At 42.3% G+C, this 25,958-nt stretch overlaps 2 protein-coding genes across 4 annotated transcripts in view; both read right to left on the bottom strand.

Annotated features, from left to right (window-relative positions):
• adam22 (ADAM metallopeptidase domain 22) overlaps positions 1 to 17,374 on the bottom strand; it is a 61,889-nt gene extending 44,515 nt beyond the window's left edge. Inside the window, exons 1-3 of one of the 2 annotated variants that reach the window (XM_037074378.1) lie at positions 16,817 to 17,374; positions 16,277 to 16,437; positions 11,152 to 11,228 (exon numbers count right to left, since the gene is read on the bottom strand). In XM_037074378.1, the coding sequence (XP_036930273.1) occupies positions 11,152 to 11,228; positions 16,277 to 16,437; positions 16,817 to 16,904 (326 nt within the window). In that variant the 5' untranslated portion in view covers positions 16,905 to 17,374. The remainder of the gene's footprint in view (positions 1 to 11,151; positions 11,229 to 16,276; positions 16,438 to 16,816) is intronic. The other variant, XM_037074379.1, reaches the window with a different exon arrangement.
• Positions 17,375 to 18,892: 1,518 nt separating this feature from the next.
• On the bottom strand, positions 18,893 to 25,901 carry dbf4 (DBF4 zinc finger). 2 transcript variants are annotated; one of them, XM_037073151.1, is made up of 13 exons: positions 25,829 to 25,901; positions 25,123 to 25,256; positions 24,289 to 24,458; positions 23,454 to 23,657; positions 23,280 to 23,330; positions 23,121 to 23,190; positions 22,913 to 22,989; positions 22,759 to 22,807; positions 22,550 to 22,595; positions 22,326 to 22,454; positions 22,094 to 22,184; positions 21,179 to 21,294; positions 18,893 to 21,096 (listed from the first exon to the last, which is right to left on the bottom strand). In XM_037073151.1, the coding sequence occupies exons 2-13, from the start codon at positions 25,181 to 25,183 to the stop codon at positions 20,298 to 20,300; spliced, it is 1,863 nt and encodes a 620-aa protein (XP_036929046.1). In that variant the 5' UTR covers positions 25,184 to 25,256; positions 25,829 to 25,901; the 3' UTR covers positions 18,893 to 20,297. The 2 variants fall into 2 exon arrangements, with proteins under 2 accessions (XP_036929046.1, XP_036929045.1); XM_037073150.1 differs by lacking the exon at positions 25,829 to 25,901 and adding an exon at positions 25,437 to 25,821.
• Between the last annotated feature and the right edge of the window lie 57 nt (positions 25,902 to 25,958).

Below are 25,958 nucleotides of genomic sequence, written 5' to 3'. Positions count from 1 at the left end.
ACCGAGTCCGCCTGGCTGTCAATCACATCAAACCCCATCCTTCCTTTAAAGCATTTTGTTGTGAGTTGCTCTGGACGAAGACATCTGCTATGGCAACCCAGTTCGATCTCCTGAGGTAAATCATGCACACATACACACACACAGACACACACACTCACACACACAAACAAAGTTTCCGTGAGGTCTAAAATTCCTCTCACGATCTGTGTCGCCTGGCACCGACGTGGCACTGGGATGAAAAACAGCACAAAAAGGACAGATTGGCAGGACTAATGTGTGTGTGTGTGTGTGTGTGTGTGTGTGTGTGTGTGTGTGTGTGTGTGTGTGTGTGTGTGTGTGTGTGTGTGTGTGTGTGTGTGTGTGTGTGTGCGCGCGCGCGCACGCATGTGAGCAGATTGGCACAAGTGTTGGGGGCAGCAGGCTTTTCACAGGCAAACCTAGCTGCTTTCAAAGACCCTCCTAAATACACCCAACATGCTGAAACACAGTAAAATAAGCACACAAGAACATCCATGTACATCTGCACTTGGGCACCGCAGTCATCAAATGGACTTCTTCCTCCTCCATATATGGATTTTTGCCATTTAACCCTGTAATAAAAAGGGCACCGCCACACAAAGGACTGGACATGTGCTGTGTCAGGTGTTCATAATGAGGATGGGGGAGTGCTGAGGAAAGAGAGCGGAGGAGAAAAGGAAAGGGAACATGGCTGGTGTAGGGGGGTGTAACTGGATGGAAAGGTGGATGAGAGAAATAATAAAGATCTGAAAAGGAGTGAAGGAGAGATGAGGGAGGGGGGTCGAGGCGGAGGTTTCCTCTTTGGGAAAAGCTGCAGCTGCTCTCACCTGCAGCACCACCCCCTTCTCGAGGCTCAACCACCCTCCCACTGAGGCCTCATTAAAGGTCTCCAGGCTATAATTCATTCACTCTCCAATCACTTATCAGACACGCAACTCCACCGGCATGCTCACTGGGGTCCCTCCGCTTATTGCACAGGGAATACTGACAAACAAAACAAGATACGCTCATGCTAACAAAACAAAACAAAAAAAGGCAGAATCAAACACAACGCTTGCATTCCTGCTCTCTGCAGTTTTGGGTCCATTATGCAGTCGGGTCCATAGCACGCAACTTACACTCCAAATAGAGTTGACTCCTGAATTATGCAGCGGCTGAGGATGTTGTGGGCATAGAGCAGAACATGCAGATCTGTATCTGTGACAACACGTGGATTATTGGTGAACTTCATGCCATTCTAAACAGGGCCAACAGAGACAGAGAGACGGACCTTTGGAGCCCCGTACAGTCATCATGACTTGTTTATTTTCTATGTTCATCCAACGAGATTCCTCTCTGTCATGCCTCATCGTGTGTCTGTGTGTGACTTTGCTCTCCATCTATCCTACGACCGGCTCCATCAGATTTTGTGCAGTGGTAAATTTTGTTAAATAGTTAATCTCCTGACAGTGACGCAGACTTTCAATTGATTTTTTTATTCAGCATGACAGAGGAAGAGGAGTAATCTATGAGAGACAATGGCCTTTAGAGAGGCATTAGTATCTTTTCCTGCTGAGAGAACAACAGTCTTCCCTTCTGTCCCTGTCTTCAGCAAGAGCAGGCTCCTGGATCTCTTTGTCTCCACTAATCCTGCATACTGAGTCGAGATGGCTGAGGAGAGGGGAGAACACAGGGATGGTATGATAGAGCATAAAAGGGAAGGCCGGTAATTCAACGCTTGACATCCTGTAAAGTCTAGCAACACAAGCTCTGCCCTTAAACGATGGATGCACCTTTTTAGCTACACTGGTGGTGTTAGAGCACTGATTTCCCAAATCCATTGGATTCTGGTTCACAAGGTTCCATTTCTATTTCTGATTGATTAAATATCAACTTGGTTACGGTTATCTCAGTTATCGATATCAATTTTTACATGTGAAATGATGTGAGAGAGATTCTGAGAGAACTAATACTGTAAATTGTACAAAATATGAATATTTACATTAAGATCTGAATGAAATGGATTCTGTGATTTTTTGGGGGGTAAAAATCTGCATATGGAGAAATGAATGGGATATTAGGATCTTAATTATCTAATCATCTAAACTGCTGCAGTCAAAGACAAACAAAGTAATGATAGATGTAGGCCTGATATATTTCAACAAATAAAAATAAGAAAAAATAGAAACTTTCCTATTTTCAACAGTCAATATGGGCATTGGAGTAAAGATTTCTGACTTGACAAGGTCCATTCAAGTGCACTTGAATGTACCATAAAGTCTCTGTCTCTGTGTTGTATATGTAGAGTATTGACACATACAGACAGTCAGAGAACAGAAGCAGTAGTAGTAATTTTTCGATTACATCACTTGTTACAAATATTTACCTGCCATTAGCCACGTGAGAAATCTACCTTTGGTGCTTGGCGTGTGATCATTTCGGACTGACAACCACAGAAAAGGGGATCAGGATTTTATGACCTTATACTGAAGTATTCAATGACTGATGAATGAAAATCAATTTTCAGATTCGGGTCTATGTTGCACGGCTGAAATATCTCAACATCTGTTGGATGGCCATTAAATAATGTACATGTGTTCATGCTTGCCATTCACTTCGGTGATACTTACATTTTTCATCGTTTGGTTCGTAGCCAAATACATGCTGAACTAATGACCTTCCCATCAGCCTCAGCATGCTAACAAGCTCAGTTAAGATGGTGAACATGGTAACATTATAATTGCCCAACTAGAACTACAGTCTGCACAATAATGCCAGCTGAAGTTTTCTGTAAGGTGCCCACTTGATTTGTCTTTGTCAGACTGATGAACCCTCACGAACGACCACTGTGGATTTCTCCTACATCACTTGCTGTACACTGAAATTGCACAAGGGATTATTGGGAATAATGAACAGGAAGGATATGTTAATGAGCTATGAAAATAGCTCACATAGGATTTCCAGATCTGTTTCAGGAAACGTGAACCTGTCCTTTAAATCTTACCGCCAGGATGTTTATCTGTTCTCAAAAGTGACTCAAGAAGTCCTGCAGGGCCGCTGAAGTGTAGCGCACCTTCAAATAACATCCATGCAGCTATTTGTTCTTCTAAATTAACCTCGCTCACCTCGGTAAAATTAATCTGTATCCACCTTCCTGACACGCTCCACAAAGTCTGCAAAACACACACATACACACAAACATGCGCCTCGCTCGCTTCTACACCAGAACATACTGTACTGTACTGTACATACACAGCTCTGGATGTGACGCTGAGCCACTTAACAAACACAGCCTTTAATTTAATGTTTATGAGGACTGCATTTGCTCAGACACACTCACAAACATAACTCCCAATGTGGTAGCTAAGATGTGTGTGCGTGTGTGTGTGTGTGTTTGTCAGACGACACACAGATGAGAGGAAGAAACCCTGCCAGAGGCAAGAGAAGAAGAAGAAGAAGAAGAAGAAGAAAGTAGGAGATGGAGATGGAAAGAGGAAAGAAGAAGCGGGAACTTTTTTCTTTTTAGGGTACTCCTTTCAAGTACCTACCTCCCTCGAGCCTGCACACTAACACGCACACAACTTTATCGCTCCCTATCTCCTTCTCTGACTCAACCCACCCACCAAGACTCAAGGGTGCCTGAAGGACATCCACACATCCCTTTCCCTCTGTCCTCTTCTTTCTCTCCATCGTTAACTATTTTCTTTCTCTCCCTCCTTCCCTCTCTCTCCGTCGCACACATACACTCTCCCCTCTCTGTGTTTTTCTCATTAAGTCCGCAGTAAATCAGATCACGCCTCCCCGCAATAAATTACAGACCTGGGAACAGAGGAGCAGAGACAGAGATGGAGGTGGAAAAAGGAGGAGAAGAGCGGAGTCGGGCTGTTGCGATGTCAGGGTGCGGAGAGGGGGAGACTGGGCCGGATGATAAATTGTCTTGGAATGGGACATGAGAGGGAGTTAAATCATATATATGTGGAGATGTAAGGCTGCATGCACATGTACGTACAAGCGGCATGTGCATAAATTCACACACGCACGCGCAAAAACACATGCCCAACACTGGGACACCCGCCGATAACACCACAGCATCAGCACCTTTCACGGTCCGAGGCAGCCAAACGCCTACACATAGGGCCAAAAGTCCTAAAATGACCAAAGTCACAAAGTCCACGCAAAGTCAGACAGAGTTGTGAAGCCAACATGAACATGACATCAGCTGAACGGCATTCTGATGCACTTGTTTGTCCTACAAGTGAACAACTGATTATTGTTGGGTAAAAAAAAAAAAAAAAATGCTTTCAGATCTACAAGTCCTCCCACTCTTCAGCTAAAAAACAAGTAGGAGGAGATATTTTGGTCGTCCAGGGTTCCAAGAAGGAAAAAAAATCCCTTTCATCTTACACAAAGACGCTGTTAGATGGCTGGTATTTAGAGAATTTCCTAAGCCTGGACTGGCAAAGAAACTTTCCCAGTTGAATCATCAATAGAAACAACGAGTAAAACGTTGGAAAATGCTTGTCAGGCCTCACCGACAAACGTGATGTGTTCTGTTGAATAAAAATTCAAGTAAACACAACTTTGAATCAGGGAAAACTACACAGGATAGCGTTAAGTTGTGCAACTCTGACACCTAGGATGGAAGAAGCTTCACATGCACACTGACAGATAATCACACAGGCATTAAAGAAACAGCCATAGTCATTGAAAATGATGAAAAGAATTCAAGTATCCTTTTAAAGATGATCCAAAACTTAACACTGCCAACAAGACTGAGTGTCATTTATGTAACGGAGTTAAATAATTTGCCTTGCTTTGCCCAATCCTCTTAATTTTCCTCGTCTTACGTATTGATCCTCCCCTTCTACATCTAAGCCTTGTTTCTTTCGATCCAGTCTTGTTATCTCTAATTAAGACAACACTCTACGTGCCTCTCCTGCACCTGGGGCCCAACGAGACGACACACAAAGACTCTGCATTGACGTCTGCCACAGTAGGAACAACCCTCCCTCTTCACACACACACACACACACACACACACACACACACACACACACACACACACACATTCCAGCCCATGAACAGACGCACCAGCACGTATGCTCCCATTCATCAAACCACTGGACCATGGCCTGTTTGGTTAGCTCCTAGCCTAACATGAGCAGTTGAAGGAACCCCACATTTATAGCAGTGCTCTGTCTCCTCCAGCCCCCTCCCCACTTACACCGTCATCCCCGGTGCACACACACCCTCCCTTCACACAGATGAATAATGTATTTGGCACCGCCTGTAATTGACCCTATGTATTTGCATAAAGCATTAGTGTGCATGCAGCGAAAGCTGACACAACCCAGTAGTAGAGAAATAACAATACACTGAGTGTGTGTCAGTGTTAACATCACACATGAGGTCAGGGAGAAGCCCTCGTACTTTCTGCTGCTGCAGTGGATTATTTCATAACACTGAGGAGGTTATGAAACTCTCGAGTCCTACTTGGGCTACCCACCCCTTCCTCTCTCTGTCTGCACTCACATATTGTCACCCTGCACATAACATACATACAGTATGAACACACGATGACACTTGTCCTCTCTCCTCACCGTGTCCTACTTGCACAGACGCAGAGTCACTTCAGCTCAGTGATGCTACTTCCTTCTCGGCTTATTATCATTTGCTGTCAGCAACTGTGCAGTTTGTCGATTATATATCTTAGCATATGCATTGAGCTTTTCTAGTGAATGTTACTAAAAAATGATGAATATTAGCTGATAGGTACCAGCCTGTATTCAGGCATCAGTGGCCACTTCCAATACAGCAGCTGAGTTGCATTACATCGTACAAGTGTACCTTGTGAGTTTGCCAGCAAGTGTAATGATGACATTTGAATAATTGTATCAATTGTCAGTGGAACTGTATTATCATAATACAATCATTGATTCCCTGTAAAGTGTGTGTTATAGACCCTGAACAATATGTCGGTTCATCGATTAAACTGGCTGTGAAGTTTGCTGTTTTTCTGCTGCTAAACTGTAAAATACTCTGCCTCCATTTCTGACATTCAAGTGTCTGATAACCATATTCGAGGGATCGTTGCAAAAGATTTGTGCAAATCAGCCAAAATATATCAATGTCACAATTTTTTACCCCATAGTATCAGTAACGGAATTAGCCCCGAAATTGTGGCATCAGTCGTGCACTAGTATTTTTTAAAATAATATATGTTTATAATGATTTTTGGCAAAGAGTTATCATTTTATTTATCTTAACTTTGGTTACTTTTATAGGGGGACATTTTTATAAATTTGCCATAGAGTCCATTTGGTGTTGATTCGATGTAGGGTCCATTATGGAGTCCTATTATATTATTTTGTATAGGACTAATATATTGTCTAATATACAGTATACATATGAAGATTTTGATTGCATTACCCCACCCTACACTTAGTGGTATGACTCAACACACTTATCTGATCACAAGCTCTATACAGCCAATGATATTTACTGTAGCTTCTCTACTAAGCATCTTTTCTATACCACTGCATGTGTTTGTATGTGCATGAGTTGATGGCATGTGTATTTTTTCACCGCATGGTGGGCAGGCTGGAAACCATTCCAAACACACACACACACGTGTATGCACTCCTCTTTAATCTTAAAGCAACATCTATTATTCAGCGAGAGCAGGTGGGAGGGGTGGGGTAAAGGGGTAGTAGGGGCATGGCTGAATGGAGAGTGGGTGTGGCGGGAGGGGGCAATCAAGGGTGGAGATGTGTGCGTGTGTGTTGGAGCTGAGGATGATTAAAAAGGGAGGCAACCCCCCATCCCCTCCACATTTCCAGCTCACTCCAGTCCCATGAATGGTAAATTGCAGCCGGCCGGTGAGATGGAGGAGTGAGAGGAGGACAAAGACAGCGAGGGGGGGAATGAAGACCCCCGTGACCCACCAACCCCCTCCCGACTTCCTCTCCATAGACTGTCATACTTCAGATGGGTGGATCGTGTCAATACAGCATGTTGTTAATGAAAGAGCTAACGATTACAGCACACACATTAGTGCTGTCAGCTGATTATTCGCACCACACAGGACGCTCATTTTGTCCAGTTTCTTTTCTAAATAAAATGTCTCAGGGTATGCTCTATGATAGGATAGCAACCTCTAAAACATCATGCTGGGATAACCTGAAGAGGATAATCAGGTGAACTGTAAGGATGGATGGATTATCTAAGAAAACAAACTTTTTTATATAAATCAAAATTAAAATATCAGCACGTAATATCTGAATCATCAAAGACGGAGCATCCAGGTCTAAAAGATTAAGTTGATGCGAAAGTGCTTTAAACCTTCCTGCCTTATTTATTTATGACAGCCAGGAGGAGACAACTCCACTGGTTGCAAAGAGAGGTACAACTGCATGTAAGCTTGTGAGACAATGACCCCAATTCTCACGCAATTAATTACCTCAGTGAACAGTTTCCTAATGAGTTTATAATCTCAATCACTAGTTTCAAGTCCTCTTCAATATAGCATGATGTTCGTTCTCTAAATGATGGTCCCATTGTGAGTAAAATTGACACTACAGACACTACTTGTGTTCTCAGTCAGATCCAATCAGGAGATCCTACCCAGCTGTACCCTCTCAAATATAGTCATTTCTGCTCTAAAAGACTAAGGTGGTGATCAGACATGATGACAAACTTGAGGCTTTAAAGTGATCGTCCAACACTAGTCATATATCATCAGGTGAAGACACATGCTGGGAGTCTCTGGGAGTCATGTTTACGATCTTAATTTAGCACATTAGCATGTTCACATTTGCAAATTAGCACTAAAAACAAAGCATAACTGAGGCTGGTGATAAGATCATTAGTTTTTCAGGTGAAGAGACTGAAAATTTCCCCTCATTGAGGCGCTACATGAACAGTCAGGTGATCACTAAAGTCATAGGAAATCATCCTCCCAAGATCACAAGTGTCTGTGCACAATTTCATGAGAATCGCCAGCTTTTAAGAAAATGTAACTCAGTGTGGACAAAAGATCTGTCTTACAGACATCGCGATCCGTGGAGCCATGTTGCTGCCAGTGCTAACGAGCGTGGGGACACATATCAAGCCAAATATTCACCTCAGAAAGTAAAAGTACTCGACTGGAAATGTGCATGTAACAACCAACAGGTGTCCAAACCCCACACACAAATTCACAAGACATATGACTTTATAACAGAACGCCTACACTCCTATTATTCACAGTCTGAGGCCGAACAGGCTCAAGGCAAAGACTCTGAGACAATGGTAATTATGATACATACTGTGGCACTTCTGACTGAGCCGACAGCTAACGCTCTCTCTCCTCTTTGCTCATGGCAACAATTAAACACACACAAAAAAAATGCACAGTGAGAGAGGCGCCCATTGATCAAAATGAGCGAACTAGGTTTTTGTAACTGGGAGCCAAAAAACAATGTTGGCCCATTCAGCCAAAATACCTCCCACTCCTACACCCACACACATCAACAACTGGATTTATTCCGTCTGGCATGAAAGATATCTGTAAACAAATTCACTGTAGCCATCGAGAGGGAGGATCAGTTCACAGAGGAGTGTTGGGAGAGGATGGTGATGAGGAGAGAAGAGGGCACCAGGAGGAGGAAGATGGGACAAAAGGGAAACTAGAGATCTGCTGCTGTAAGGACAGGACACTGGGACGAAGATGGAAAAAACTATAGGTCACCCAACATCGCAGAATGTCTTGTTTTGTCCAACAAGAGGTCCAAAACTCAAAGACAATGAAGTTGCATTGATATATAAAAAAAAGAAAAACATCAAATCGTAACTTTTGAGACACTGGCACCAAAACATTCAGGGCCTTTTTTCTCGATACATAACTTCAACAAACAATTGAAAACATATTCAGGTAGCAATGAAATGAAAACAAAGAAAAGCTGCAAACTCTCACAGCTGACAAACTAGAAAAGGTTTGTTATTTCTTTTGAAAATATAAAAACAATAACGATTAATTGATTAACAAAACAGTGCTGTTTTTTGTACTGGCTAGCTGACTGAGAGCCCGACAAATAACACAAGATTTCTTGAGAGAAAACACATGAAAGTCACACAGTACAGTGCTCCACTGCACTGATCTGAGCCTCTCATTCTTATTCAGAACCGCACATGTCAAACTGTTGCCCGGAGCTGTCGGGTTGGACACTAATTCACTCTCTGAAAAGCTAAAAACAGGACTTCACTTAAGTGTTTCCTTTCAGCCGATGTTCTGACGGACTTCCTGTGCCCATATCCAGTTAAGGAATTATGATGAAAGGGCGAAGTGAACACGCCATGTCATACGGATGAATTATGACCCTGCATCAAATCAAAGTGCTGATGAAAGTATATGTGCATGTGTGACAACCTGCGCACGTGTGTGCATGCTTTTGTTTAAGTGCAGGCGGCGTATCATATCCGTGACTGTGTTTTTTTGCGTCACACTGTGACCTGCAAGCTTTACACAAACATATCCTCTAAACCTGGGAATTCCCGTGATGTATGGTTTGACTCAGCGGGAGGAGTGACTTCCATCGTGATAAGCAGGCAGCATCAAGTTGTGTGTGTGCCAAGTTCACCGGGTTTCTGTTTTGGGGCTAAATGAGGCGAATGATGGGTGACAGAGGCAAAATAGAGGAAAGGTTTAGAAAGGATGTATAGGATAGTTTTATATGGTTTTATAAAAAAGTGTGTGGGGTAGAAGCAAAAAGAGAGTGAGAGATGGAGTAAGAGGGAGAGAGAAGAGTTGCCCGCTTTCCATCAGCAGCACTGTGATCAATATCAGTGTCTGACAGGGCAGTGCTCCAGCCTTTACCGTAAATCACTTCCTATTATGATGGACCTCTAAATCACACACGCGCACACACACACACACACACTCATACACAGACAATAGCTGACCCACTGTAAACATATAAACACACACACCAACATTAGATATTTATGTCCTGAGAGCGCGTTCCCAAAAACAGGCACTAAACAGCACTGAGAGGGCAGGAAATTATTACGTCTGTCCAGCAGTACGACAATGACCAACTTCACTTAAAAATTCTGGAGTCAGCAAAACATTAACGTGCATTTACACTGAACAGAAACCTAATATGAATTTCCACTCAAAGATATTGTTTAAGCCCAAGACTGACAAACAACTCCTACTGGGATCGTTTCAACAAGAAATTGAGTCATTTTGTGAGCATTCAAGTTGAAAATTGAATCTATGCAGGACATCACAAAATATTGTAATAGAAAAAAAACAGCTAATAACACAACTATGTTACAATACAGACATCAACTCAAACACAAATAGCCAGACAGACTCAGGATTGACAGATGGATATATAATTTCGAGTTAGCACCAAAAAGAGATAGCAGAGACAAAAAAAATGTTACTGGATAGCAAACCAGACTGATAGACAGGTAGCTAGACCTAGCATTATTAGCTAGTTTATCAGACAGAGGGCCAGATTGAAAGAGAGGTAACTGGATATCCAGACAGACAGCTCTCCAGTTAGACAGACAGCTAGCAAGCTAGCTTTTCAAACAAAAAGATAGCTATTAGTTCATTAGCCAGAAAAAAATAAACGTCTATGAGCCACCTGTGTCAAGCAGACAGCCAGGTCAACAGAAAGAAAGCTAGATATAAAGACAGATATTAGCTAGGCAGTCAGACAAACAAATTTAAGCTACCATTGCCTGCTAGCCAAACAGACAGCTAGCTTCTAGACTGCAGTCTAATAGCTAGAAAGCTAGTCAGACTGAGAGACAGCTGTTAGCTCATTAGCCAGACAAACAAATAGCTAGCCAGACAGACATACAGCCATTAGCTTGTTGGCCAGACAAAGTCAGCTAGCTGATAGATAGATAGATAGATAGATAGATAGATAGATAGATAGATAGATAGATAGATAGATAGATAGATAGATAGATAGACACCATCATTAACTGGCTAATCAGATAAATAGAACTCCAGACTGACAAACAGATAGCTAGATAGCTTTTTCACCAGATAATCATATAGAGACACATATTAGCTTATTTGTTAGACAAACACACTGCTAGATAGCCAGACAGATAGCTGGCTAGACAGACAAAAGGGTTTAATAACATAGTACTCACTGATTCAGTTCCACATCCAAGATGAATTTTCTGCCGAAAGCTTCAACTTGAAAGCTGGCTTGGGCGACATGGTTCACCTAAAAAGTCAGAGAAGATGAGTTATTTAGCCTACTATAACTAACGGCAGCCATTATCATATTCATGGATCAGCTAATTTTTATATGCAGGGATCAATTTTCATCGACATTGACGGATGGCGGCTTTGTCTTATTCGAGCATCAATCAGCAGTACGAATAAGACCGCTTTCATTGAGCCATCAAGGCCTGTATTCTGCTGAATTTGAATTTCTTGGAAAGGATCTCAAGAGCTACAAATCAGAAGCGCAGTTTATGTAACACCCACTCACACTCACGTTCAGTACACACATGCACGCGGGCAACATAATGTGCTTTTACTTCAATGACCGTTCATTTTGACATTTACTGGAGTGGTTTTGTAAAAGTGGCGCAAAGGCAAGTGTTCACTGAAACCCTTAAACGCATACTGAACTGCACATTTGCTGGTAGAGGTGATATGTTGGCGCACCAACGTGGAAATTCCCCCTCTTTTCTTCTGTTACTTGTGTGATTGATTTGAGGGGGGGATGCGGGTCCATGATTCATTTCCAGCTCTGGGCCCATATGGTACTAGGTTTCATTACAAACCCTCGGGTCAATAAGAACTCCCCACACATCATTCCTGTGCAGGTCCTGGAGAGTCCCAGAGCTGAGCTTAAAACACAGCTCACCCTCCCCACCCCCAACCACACCCCACCCCAGGCTCGGCCCACGGGCTAACCTTCATCATGGACCGGACACCACATGACAACGAGGGGAGGAGGGGTGTCTATGTGTGTGTGTGTGTGTGTGTGTCTTTTTGTTTCCGTTTGAGGAGGTGCCCCTGTGCTCACCCAAGGATGACCTTTGCCTGTGAGGTCCCCAATGGCCACAGACTCTATTGTTTGGAGGAGTGTGTCCTATGCATATATGACTGGATAAGTGTGTGTGTGTGTGTGTGTGTGTGTGTGTGTGTGTGTGTGTGTGTGTGTGTGTGTGTGTGTGTGTGAGCGAGTAAAAAGGGCAATCCCTTTCCAAAGCACACTTGCGATGAAATCTAATCTGGCAGACTGGATCCACGCTGGGAGGGGGTACCAGTAACTGTGTTTAATGAAAGCACATCCCAGCTCGACTGAGCCGGGCCCCGGTGTTCTGAGGCCACCACCGACTCTCCTGACATTGATTTCCGCGTTATAGCAAGTCTGACTTTCCACTCATGGCCATCCAAGTATGACTGTAAGTGCTATCAATCCACTGCCTGCACACACACACACACACTCACTCGGACAAGAGAGGCAGGGAGGCAAACATACAAACCAACACACACACACACACTCAAGACTGATTTCCACTCAAAGCACTTGTTTGTTTTTTTTTCCTCCACCAAAACAACGCGAGCACTTTGCTGAACTCCCAGCCACTCATTCATCACTGAAGCTGTTTGCGTCCGAGACTGAAAATAGGCAACGCGACAGAAGCCTATAAATAACCCCGCGCATGTCACACATTCTCAGAACTGATCTGACAGATTTGTTTTTAGGGCCATTGATCTAAAAACAGCCGATAACTGATCAAACCTCGCGCGAGTGACATCACGGCTGATCGCGGAGCAGATTCAAGCAAAAAGAAAAAGAAAGAAAGTCGGAACATTAAGACATCGAATCAAAGACGCCAGCGCCTGCCTGCTCGTCATCCTGTATCCGCATGTGATGTATATTTCATGGCTCGACTACAACTTTGAGGCCGTTACCGATCGCCTGTAAGCGAGTTTTTTTTTGATAACCACGAGCTAGATTTTTCAGACAGCGCAAAATAAAGTCATTTCTGTTCGGAGCTGTGAAACTCAGGACCTACACAGAAATGACGCATTATAAATTCTTTAGCTTTAGCCGTGGCGTGACGTGCTTTGAGCAAATCTTCTTAAGAGTACGTGTTGAAAGTTAAAAGAAAAAAAGTTACTCCCTTGATCTACACGGCTTTAAAAAATCCAGTCGGTGATACATGACAAACCAGCGACAGAGATTAGTATCAGCTTCAAAAGGGAAATATATTAAAATGATATCCACTGGCAGATGGTTCCTGTTAGCTTGTTTACCCATCAGGCTGCGGCTCTGTCTGAGGTGTGAGGAAGACAAAGGGTTGGCGCCTCCCTGCACGTTACCATCTGTAGCCCTCTCCACTCTCTGAGAGGGGCTAGCCTGCACAGGCCCGAGCCGCACAAATTAAAAACGCATGACAGGTTCGCATGATGCCTAATTGACTCATCTCTTGAAAATGAACCCAGCAGACATGCTGCTTCACTGAACTGAGTCAGTGATCATGACTATCATTGTACTGTATCGGACCGAACGGCTCCGGTAGGCTTCCCCCGTCAAACAATGCTGCCGTCCCCCCCGACGGTTTTAGATAACTGCCAACAGCTTTCTGCATAATTGTGTCACATGATAGATCTGGTGGGTGGTCCACACCCACATGCTACAGTGCAAAGTTTAGCCTGCGCTGTAGCCTACTTTACCCACAAGTCTAAGTGTGCAGTACATCCAAACACTAGGGCCAGTACAAAATAATATCAAATAACTGTTATGCATATTTATTTTTGTGATTTAAATGTAATCATTATCTTGGGAATCAATCCCTCTTCAGAAACATTTTGTGGAGATTATCACAGTATATGTAACGATATTGATGGAGCTAATGGAGCCCAACAGATATCAGATTTGTGAGACAAATACTGATATTGATATCTGAGAATCAGCTAATGATATTTCAAATAGGTTTCTTTTATCATAAACAAACATTATAGAGTAGAGTTATCATAGATTCAGTGAATCATATGGAAAATATCCACCAACTATTTTGATTATCAAGTAATTGTTTCTGTCAATTTTTCAGTCAAAATGTAAAAAAATTTCCCCAAAATTTAAAGATGTGCAGATTTTGTAATTTATAATATTGAATCAACTGTTGGACTGTTGGTGGGACGACAAAAAGAGCTTCAAGGTCTAAACAAAGATATGTATCAAGTAATTGTGAACATGATTGACAAAGTCACACCATTCCTCTAATCAACAACTGACAGCACAAAGTTTAAAAAAGACGATGGAGACGAAAACACGGATGTGGCAAGGGCAATTTCAGATAACACACAAATCTTTGCTAATGCTGCGTGAGGAATGAGATGCATCTGTTAGCAACACTTCACGTGAACATTACCTGGTTGTTCACATGAAAACTCCTCAGGGCCTTTAAAGGTCCACTGTAACGGAAGCTTCGGGATTATAGGTCGGATCAAGTGCAATCCCAAAGCGTCAGTAGGTTGGGAATAAGATTTAAAAAACTAACTTCCTTACAAAGTGGACCTTTCAAAGGGGAATTCTGGTATTTCAGACGTAGGCCCTAGGTACATGTTTGGGTGTGTAAATGATTCACCAGGAGTTTTGGAATCAGTTGAGTAGATCACCTCAGCTGGCAGCCTCGACACAGCTACGAGGGCTTGCAGTGTGATCCTTTGGGGCAACCCCGACATTCAGAATTAAATCCTCTGAAAGTGATTGTTTTTGCTTCTGACACGCTGAGGTTTGTTTTTAAGCGTCTGACAACATTATTGAGACAATTCCTACAGAGATCGCCCCTTTTGTTAAATAATAAGATCCTTTTTTTCAACCAGATATACACGTCTCACTCTTGGAGAAGTCTCGCTCTGAAATCACGCGAGGTGAGCTTGTTGCCTCGTCTCCATTGTGAAAATCAGTATCAGCCAAGACTTTGGAAAGAAGATTCTCGCTGGCAGTTCTTTGAGGAAAACTCAAAACACCTCTCTCCAACTCTCTGACTTGCATTTCACCAGTGATCTTCCTGCAACAACTCTCCTCTTGTGAAACTTCAACATAAGAATTCTCCTTAAACAAGCTTCTGGATACAAAAAAGGATCATATTATGTAAGGTCTGTTTCCATATAAGCTGTTAGCTACTGTAATGTTGTCAGACACACAACCTCAACCCATCAGTGGCAGAATCAAGCACTTCCTGTGGACACAGCTTCAGTGTCAGAGTTGCCCCAAAGGACTACATCACAAACATTGCACCCGTGTTAGAGCTACCAGCTGAGGCCGATCTCAAACATTTGGTAAGCATGAATCATTTACACACCCAAAACATGTAGGGCCCGGGTTTAAAAATACCCCAAAAACTCCCCCCTCGTCTTCTCCGTGCCCTCTGGTGGACATGCCGTGTCACGGTCAAACACTTTTCTAAATCACATTAAACACAAGTGAATGTCTCTACTGCAACTTCTCAGCCATTGGCCGACACATATACACCAAGCCGACACAGACACACCTCCGATGGGCTCAAACCAGATGATGATGTCGTCCACTTGGGTACATAAGTTAGCTTCCGGTCACTTTCATTCATGAACGGAACGCGAGGTGCCTCTGAATTGGAGATGTGAGATATGAGCTGGTGTGGGTGAAGCAGCTGCTGGGGGACAAGACGCAAGTTATCACTAAATTATTAATCGCCTTGGTCGGCCCCGGCTGACTACAGCTGACGATTCCCCCCCTAAATGTGCAGCGTGGACAGAGTAAACACCACAAAAGCCGAATATGATGATCAGTTCACATGCAGTGGTCTGGTTTTTTTTTTGTTTTGTTTTGGGTTTTTTTTTTTTAGTTTTAGGTTTGTTTTTTGCACATGCAGGCACTGATGACCCACATAGCACCTGCACACTGTCTCATTAGTGCGGCCTGTTCCTGCCTAAATCTTTCAGGCTTTCTCCTGTTTTGTTTGCAAATGAACTAATGATTCATCCCTCTCTCTCTCTCTCTCTCTCTCTCTCTCTCTCTCTCTCTCTCTCTCTCTCTCTCTCTCTCTCTCTCTCTCTTTCTCTCTGAGGACAGGGGGGCAGGAGGAGGAGATGAATCAATGCAAACATAAACACGCAGGGAAACAGAGAGGTGTCTTCCTGAAGGCATCTCTCCTCCTGCACACAGTAGACACCACCATCACCCCTCCTCCTCCTCTTCCTCCTCCTCCTCCTCCACCTCTCCCTCTTCCTTCCCATCCTGACAACACCGGAGACGCCGTGTACCTGTGTGGAGCCCGGGCTGGCTTTCACCCTGGTGCTGAGCCCGTCCTGCGTGATCTGGCTGCGGTTGTGCCTGCTGTAGAGCAGGCGGAGCGGCACCGTGTCCTCCTTCCCCGCGAACCTGCCCGCGTCACGCAGAGCCTTCAAGCTCGACAAGGCGTCTCCTGCAAACAAGAGAGAGGAAAACACCGATTTTTCAGTAACTGTATACCCGCCTGTCTGTCCGTCCGTGTCCGTGTCCGTGCGGGGAGGTGATGCACGGACACGTTCATCACCAAAACACACACACACACACACACACACACACACACACACCGCCATCTGAAACGTCGATCGGTCCCCTTTTTTTCTTCCTTTTGATAACACCAAACAGCTACAGGCTACATGCATATTTTAGGTGGAGATCATGAAAAAAAAAAAAGCTGGGATAATAAAAAAAAATAATGAAATAAAAAAAAAATAATAAACACAGGCCTGTTAATGATGATTTAACGCGTCTGATGATTGATTGAATATCTGTGGGGGAAACATAGCATCAGTTACCGTTTTGGACATCGGGGCTGCTCTGGTGACCGACGTGCATCAATCCAAAGACGCACAAAAGGGAAATCCACCATCGCGGGCGCATCATCACCACCTTTTCTCTCTCTCTCTCTCCCTCTCCGTCTCCTGTTGGAAAATTATAAAACAATGCGGTATTCCAGGATGCAGGCTCTCGGCGTCCTGCCCTTCGCTAGGGGAGCTCGGAGCCGGGGCTGGTCGTGTGGTTAGCGCAGTCCCTCTGGTTGGGGGCCATCGGGGGTCTTCACGAGTCTGAACGCCGAGCGCGTCTGAGCGCACCTAGACCCCGCCGGACGAGCAGCACGGAGGAGGCAGGGAGGAGAGTGAGAGAGAGAGAGGGAGGGCGGGAGGGAGGGATGGATGGATGGAGGGGAGGAGAGGAGTGGGGGACGCCTCCTTAAAACACATCAATATCCAGCGGCTCACTGCAGAAACGCCTAATGCATAAATATGAGCGAGGAGTGGAGACGGGCTGGAGGAAAGCTGCGGGCCCGGCGCTCAGCCCGACCGGACCGACGGGGATGGGATCAACGCCCGCCTCCTCCTCATCGCTCCTCCATGTTTAGGTGCTGCAGGAGCGCCATTCCTGCCCAATTCTGCCTGTGTGGTTTTTTTTTGTTTGTTTTTGTTTTTGTTTTTTACCACCGTGAGTCACTCCATCAGCTGCCAGGACTCTGAACAGCCATGAGAAAATTCATGAATCCCTCTGTTTGTGTTGTGTTATTGTTTTTGAGCATGTTCTTCCTCTGTCCCGCCTTATTTTTATGTTTTTGCAGGAAACAAATAGAAACACGTCAAACAGCTGTTTCCTACCTGTGTGGGGAGGCTTTTCATTCAAATCTTTGACGTGTTTATCTTCTATGAATTTGTTCATGCATCCTCCAAAACCTTCAAACTGCTGACAGTGGCAGCAGGAGCAAAACATTTAATGTTTCCTTAAAGGATGAGTTCACCAAAAAATTAAGATTCAGACACTACCTTCTCGCCACCATTCTGATTGGAAAGTCAGGTGAGGTTTTGTAGTCCACAAAAACATTTCTGAAGGTCAGCAAGCCAGCACTGCGGCGTTTTCCTAAATAACTTAAGAAGATGGTGACTTGTTTCCAAAATGGAAATAACCAACAAAATGAAACACTGAAATGGCTCCATACAACACCTTTACACTGACTTGAATTTTCATTTTCAGGTGAACTGTTCCTTTAACGCTAGAGCTACACAAGTGTTTATGTGAGCACACACCAGATGCTTAAACCTGGTGTGAATCTGCCCCAGAGCCACACAGCAAATTTTACAGAATTAATGAGCTGATGATATCCCCCCCCCCCCCCCCCAAAACATAACGATTGTTTACTCAAGGAGCTGATACAGCTCTGAGGCATGAGTTCAACACAATCTGGCACTATGTTATATGAAGTCTGGAGATTAACAAGACTCTGACTCTCAATGCGCCAAAAATGTACATATGAAAAACTCAACAGCAGTAAAGTCTCTCTTAGCGACCATGACCTGGTTACTGGAGATAATCCACTTCTTGTGAGCAGTTTATCTTGAACCATTTTCGTATCACTGCGCAGAGAGAAGAGTACATCTGCTCGTGAACAACAGCACAGGGGGAAAACAATAATGGCATCCTCGACTGAGCAGTAATGTTAACTAGCTCTGTCGGCTTGCATCTTGTCCTTGAGCAGGTGCACACTTCCCATTACAGTGATATGACAAGAAAATAGTTCCAACATGAAACTTCTCACAAGGTCTGTGCTCTCGATCTCGAGTGACAGCATCATGATTTCTGTATGGAGACGTTTCTGCTGAGTTTTTTATACATTGTTAATACATTTCTTTGGCGCTTTGAGCACCAAAAGCCGAGCGCTATCTAGTTCCATCCTGTCAGAGAGTAAGGCAGACTGTGATAGTAGGCGAACAGACTCCTGCAGAAACATAAACAGGCACAGATAACAGATGTGCATGCGTGGCTTGGACGAGGCAGGTACAGTTTGTGCTCTGCGATCATTAAAGCACATTAAGATAATAATCTGTACGAAAGAAGCAGAGATGACGGTCAGGTCAGCATTCAGTGTTGCCTTTTTTTTTTATTTGCAGCTTTCCTGTTCTTGCACCTTGGAACACACTGGTATTCTTGCTTTCTTCTTAATGTCAGTGGCACAGAGACACCCATTTGACCCAGAGCATCCATTTGAGAGCAGGAGGGAGAACAAGGGCACTATGCTAATGCACTAAATGCAGAGAAAAAGGGAGAAGCTCAGCTAATGCATCAGGAAAAAAAAGCACATGTCAGATCATGAAAAGTGCACTTAGGAAGAATCTTAAAATGTCATATATAATGTCAAGTACCACACATCCAACCTGTAGATCATTCACATTAACACATATATACAACCACAATGTATCTTATGTACATATATAATAATCCATTCCACATTTAACTAATCAGATTACTGTGAGATTAAAGCTGCCTTTTGTCCATCATATGACGCTCCTTTAAATTAACAGCCTGTATTCAGTTGAAGAGACTACATGCAGAGACTGTAAACTTCGAAACATTTCGTGGAATTGCTTAAAAATACATTTGGTTGGTACAGTAATGTCTGCTGTACTCTGTCTTAAATAAGGTCCCTTTAAAAAGGAACAAAATACAACTTCCTGGCAAAAGATCATTGATTGATGAATCTTATTCCCTGATCATCAAATACTGACAAACTGGGCTGGCATTTTTGGTCGGACGTGTACTCAAAGCAACAGTATTTGATGATCTGGGAATAAACTCAACAATCAACTGTCTGCCAGAAGATAAGTTTTGTTCCATTAATATGTTGTGATGGGACTTGTGCTGGGTGTCATCTTCAGGTGACATTTTATCCCAGTTCATTGTGCTTCAAAACATTTCAATTTATTAAACTAGTACACATGAATTACTCTGTGTTATTTTAGACACTGAACTACTTCTACTGCAGTTGAATCCAGGTTAAAGCAACATTACTAAACCTGTACTCCTCATAAATGAGTTATAGAAATATTTCTAAGTCTTGAGGCAACCAAGATGTGATTGTGCTGACAGTCATGGGATTAATATAGTCCACTGTGACAATTCATTGTGTTGATTTTAGAATCTAAAAGCCAAATAAATGTTTTTCAATCAATTTCTACAGCACAACAGTGTTGAAAATGTCATTTTAAGCCACAGTTAAGACATTTATAAATGTCATCGTATGCTCGTTACCTAATTCAAATCAACAAAAATAAACAATAAACAAAAATGCTACAGCACATCAGCAGCTGCCTTGCATCTGATATAAAATAACATAAAAAACAAAATAAACCACTTTAGGTCGTTCTGCTGTCTTAAAACTAGACAAGAAAAATCATCTAGTGACTAACATAGTCCATGGCACAGTATGTGTTATGTCTATACATGTGTTGTATTCGAAAAGGCGATGAGTCCAGTTCATCCCTTTAGTTCATCGAACCCCAGGAATTCAACATCCATGTCATCACTTGACTGAAAAAGCTCCCAAAGTCTCAGGATGGAATCATCAGGAATGTCCTTTTGTCTGACATGTTCAACGCGCGTGTCCACTTTCCGTCTTTTGCGTTTATAAACTCTGATCCTCCTGTTTATTCTGCGAACTGGGGAGACGGTGGGAAGGCTTGTCTCATCCTTTTCTGAGAGGTTTCCAGTTGTTTTGTCTGGCAACATGTTTCCGCCTTGTACAGCCTCAAACGCTGAGGAATCCTGTTTCTTATCAGAGTCCTCTTGTTCATTTGTTAAAAGGCTTTTTAACGAAACTTCATTCTGTTCTTTTCTTTTATGGAAGTGAGTGGTTGAACTGTTACTGTCTTCAGTTGTTATTTGGTCCACAACGTTGACCTGAGTAATTTTGGAGGGAACGGAGTCAACAAATTCACCTCTAGAGGGAGCCATTTCCTGCTTGGCCTCAGGAGCTGTTTGAGTGCAAGAAGTCAAAGAATTCTGTACGCACGGCCGTTTACGTGCTAGAGATCTGTGCTTGGATCTGTCTGAGTGAGTGTACCTCCTGTCTCCATCTCTGTGAATCAGAGGAGCAGCCGCAGGAACTGATCTGTTTTTTAAAGCGTGTCCTGAATTAGATCCCCCGTGCTCATCAACAGTTCGGTTCTGCTCTTCTTTAATAATCTCTGTGGTGTTGAGATCTCCCTCATGCCTTGGCTCAGTTTTCCCATATGGTCCAGGAACAATCAGAGGAGAGGAAACACTACACTTTGGTCTGATGGGAGAAAAAAATAGGGAGATTTAGTTTTTATTTGTTAAAACATGTTGGAAGTTATTGATGTATGGGGACAAATTACCTTTTAAATTGAGTTCTAATGGGGATGAAGTTGCATTGTAGAGCTGAAACCAGTTTATCCACCACCAGGTATTCATCACTCTTGGAGAAAGCCTTGTGACGTTCACTTTGAAGATGCTGAACAAAAATAAAAATCACCCAGTTAAATAATTGATAATTGCAGCTGTCCAGTGCAGGATACTGAGCACACAACTTCTTCTACTGCACAAGCAAATAAATAAATACATACAAGGAAAAGTTCAAAGAGAATGACATCACTGAATAGCCAGTTAAACATGGTTGAGGTTAGTTTGATTCTGAAAACAGACTCTAAGCAGTTTACATTTTGTATGAAACAAAGCTCGTGTTTGTGAATGGCTTTCTCCACAGGTCACAATTGTTAGACTCATTCGAATCAAAGTGAAACTCCTACACACAGGACCATATAAATCTATCTTACACGTCACTCTGTTGTTAGTGACTAACTACCATTAGCATTTAAAGTCTAGCACTTCAAACTGCGATCATATTTACAAGCTGCTGAGCAAAGTCATATCTAGACTTTGAAAATATTTTTAGACTTGTGTATATTAAATATGGTAAAAATAAACAACAACAACAACAAAGCAAGAGAGTTGTTTTTGCTGAACAGTGTTTAAGTTTATTATTCTATGACCCAAATTAAATTTGTGGCACATTTAAACAAATAAGCGTTTAAAAATGCCTCCTTCATTAAGACACAAAAGGGCATTCTTCGACTTTGATGTTTATATTGTCACTACTTTACTTTTATTTTGTAAAGAGCTAAAATTAAAATATACATGCATTGTGTTTTGTGTGTTTTTGACTTATATGGTTTTACTATATATTACTGTATTATTATGCAGACAAGGTATATTATTGTTAGTTTTTGCTTTTTACAGGTGTGATAACTCACCGTTTTGACGTTCTCATATTTGATCATACAGCACTCGCAGTAGCCACCTCGTTTCTTGTCTCTCCTCTTTCGGCCGTGTGCTTGCTCTTCACTAAGATAAAAACAATCTGGTTAAAATGCTTGATTGGTGGCTTGATAGGAAATGTGTCAGACTGTATTAGTGAAGTCATTATGATAACAACACAGTCCCCAGGTTAAGTTAGGTAAGCAAAGCAGAGAACAAACACCACACCTGTTCCCCTGCTGTTTGTTCCCCAGGGGATCCTTGTCCTCTACATTGAAAGGACTACAGGGAGGGGCCCTGGTCCTCAGGTTGAACTCAGGCATGTTTGGCATAGTGAGGTAGATTGGACGGTAGTGTCTGAGGAAGAAAAAACATTTTATAGTCGAAAGGTGTAAACAACTCAAAAGACAGTAGGGTAGATTTCAGCTTCTTTTATCTATACTGGCTCTTACCTGCTTGAATCCTCAACCTTGACAAACGGCTTACTGATACGACCCCCTGCACGAACATAAATGATAGTTAATTTTAATTTTAGCGTGTACCATATTAAGAAGAAGTCAAAGACAATGAACAACATGTGTGCCTTCAAAAGCTTAAAGATAAATTGGGTAAAAGCTAAATAAGCTCAGAAAATGTGGGCAATGAAAGATGAGAAAATTACCCTTGCATTTCTGAAAGCCTGAATGTTTTGCTGTTGGCTCAGGTTTGACCTAAAAAAACAACAACAAAACACAACAATTATAAAATATTTTCAACAAAGCAATCCCATAAAATGAGTAAAGAATGGATTTAGAAATTTTAACCTGTAAACTTACACTTGTTTTGACGGCGGTGGTAGCAGGAAACTGGCTGCTGAGGACCTTTTTTTTCTTCTTAACATATGCTATTATATCTGCAAGTGCCATTAAAGAAATACAATTAGAGTGAGTCATTGTTGTTGTTATTCATTACACATTAAAATAAAATAGATACAGTTGACGTAATGGAACAGAAGCCTCAACAGATATAACCTCTACAACATACCATCTATATAGAGGATTTTCACACCCCACTCCAGAGCATTTGACAGGATCTTGTTCATTTGTACCCTCTCCTAAAAACAAACAAAGTGTGTATTAGCACAGAAAACAACAAAGAATATTACAGCTCCTTGCTATACTCATTAGTGATGACTTAACAAACCTGCTCTTTTACCACTCTCTCCACCAAAGACTTCCCTCGACTTGTAACAAACTGCAAAACAGAAACAAAGTATGAAAATAGTACATTAATAGTAAAATATATCTACAAGGGAACAGCATTGATTGACCCAAAAACATGTCTACACTGTGGCTGAAAGAATAAAAATGAGCTCACTGTGTCTGCTTGGGCCTGAGACCTGCTTTTGATGCTTTCCCCATTGCTGCAGGGCCGGTGCGGCTTTGAAGGAGGGTGAGGTGAACTCTGTCCAGACTCTGGGCTTGGGAGAGGAGAGTCCTGCCTGAGGCAATGCACATATCGGGCCTCCCTCTTGTTGGACACCAGATACTTGATTTCCTTACTGAAGAACTTCTCAACAGTCTGAATGGCAAGCACAAGAAAATGGTATAAGGCTTTATGGAAAGCTATAAACCAAATGCTTCACGAGTATCAACTGCTGACAGTTTTACAGGAATGGATATCCGATCTAAATATATTTTTGGCACCGTCTACAAAGAGTTTTGAAAACTGTCAGGAACCAAAAGCTGGCAATGAATGTCTGAGTTTTTTTCTATTGGTAATCTTTTAAATCATATCATTTCAGGACTGGATTAAATATACATTTTGCCAGGGTAAAGTTCTTGTACTTCTGCTGATATTTAGCCAAAATTAAAAAAACAACAATGTCACTTGTTACTTGTTGAAATCATCTTGAATATTATCATAATGAAAATTTAGAATCATATTATGGTTCAAGGGCTAGATTTTGGGAGTTCGTAACAGTTTATGCTACCACACAAACAAGACACTGCTCATCAAATGCAAAAGAGAAAGATGAGCAGAGGTGAAGCAAATGTGTTCACGGCTGAGAAGGTGTTGTGGTATTGAGGGTACTGTCAGACACATGTAATTATGTGTCATTAATCTGTAACTTCATGTACATGCCAAGCAGGAGAAATCACATGTTTGAAAGCTAAAAAAAAATAACAGAGAAAATGTGTTTTTGTCTCACCCCTCCAAGCTCTTTGATGTCTCTCTCCAACATCTCTGCTGTTCTGTTTGATGGCAGATCCAAGTAAAACACTTTGCCAGCAAAGGGTTTGACTTGAGCAAGAGAGGGGACAAGCGAGGTTGGCTTAGCTTGACTCAGTGTTGCCTTGTCTCCAGCACTGACGCCTTTCCCTAAAAAGACAATCAGCAGAGTCACAGGTTAAGAGAGGCAATACAGATGTAATCTTGGCTGACTGTGAGTGTAATAAATAGTCACTACTCAATGAAGAGATTAACCACAAATTAATCCATTCATGAAGTGTTTGATCAGGAGTTTATGTAGTCAAATATTTTAAGGGGTTGTAGTTTCGGTAGTACAAAGAGCAGCTTGTTTTTAATCATTCTAACGTTATGTGTAATTTAAGTGCAAAAATGCTGTCATCCTGTTTTTAAGTATTGTGACTCTATCAAGGCTACTCCCATCTGTTATTTACATGACACCTACTGCATGTCTGCCTATTCTGGAAGTGTCTTTTACTTAGGCTTTTCAGTATTATCCTGTTAAGGTTTTAAATGAAAATGTTCCTTATGTGTGCCAAGTGTTCAAGGATTGTATATGTTATACAGATTGCAATTGGCCATATAAATAACTGTTAAAGTTGACTGTGTATGATTTCAATTAAAGGGAATTCTTTAACAGAAGCTAGAGGTCTCGGAGAAAACAATCATGATGTTAGTGACATACCGTAATAACCGATTATTAACTCAAGTTACAAACTTGACTTGAAAAAACACCAAAACAAGCTAAGCAAGTAAAATACATGATAGTGTATGACCAGGCAACAAACAACATTACCTTGCAAGTCGGGTCCTGTGTGCCTCAGGCTGCGTTTTGGTTTCATTTTATTCTCTTTCATTGAGAAATAAATGTTTTTTTTGCCCTCTTGTCCTGAGTCAACATGCCCCAGGAAGTGCTCGTCCGTCCCCTGTCTGTAAACAAAGATATGTATTATTTACAAAGAAGACAAATAGTAACCCAGACAAAGTGTCTAAACAATAATATATGGATAATTATCATCATTAGTAGCAGAGACGGGGCTTATACGGTATTCCCGTATTACAAATGTAACTGTCGGTAATTTTTAAATGCGTCGTTAACGTTAACGTTACCGTGCGGCGGCTCGTTTCCTCAGCGACAGTCTCTCGGTTAGCTGCCTGGTTCAACTGAAGTTACATTATTCCGTAAGCTGTGTTAATAAAAGTCACAAGCTGGTTTGTTTTCAAGGATTATCCATTTGCAGGCGGATACCACTGTTCAGCCAGCTGTAGTAAACTTTTAAGTCCACGGCTTACTTCTCGGAACGTCCGTTTCCCGCTTTAAATCCAATGGTGGACGAAGTTTACGTTGCCATGTTTGACACTCCCGGCCGCGTAATCACTATTGTGTTTTAAAATCACATCCCTCACAACACCAAACAGTTTTGTAATTACATTAAAGCCTTATCGTATTATTGATCGGAACCTGTTTGTCTCTGAGGAACGTTACGTCGTCCTATTCATACCTTTAAGAAACTGAGAAGTGGGGGTGGGGTTTACGTGAAGTCGTCGAACCTGGCAACCCCGGACATACGTAAACGCCCCAGTTGTGTTTGAATGTGACGTTTCAACACTGTTGCTAAAAATTAATTAAAA

This window comes from Acanthopagrus latus, chromosome 17 (genome assembly GCF_904848185.1).
Source record: "Acanthopagrus latus isolate v.2019 chromosome 17, fAcaLat1.1, whole genome shotgun sequence".
Classification (NCBI taxonomy): Eukaryota; Metazoa; Chordata; class Actinopteri; order Spariformes; family Sparidae; genus Acanthopagrus; species Acanthopagrus latus.
This window is presented reverse-complemented; position numbering and strand designations above follow the sequence as displayed.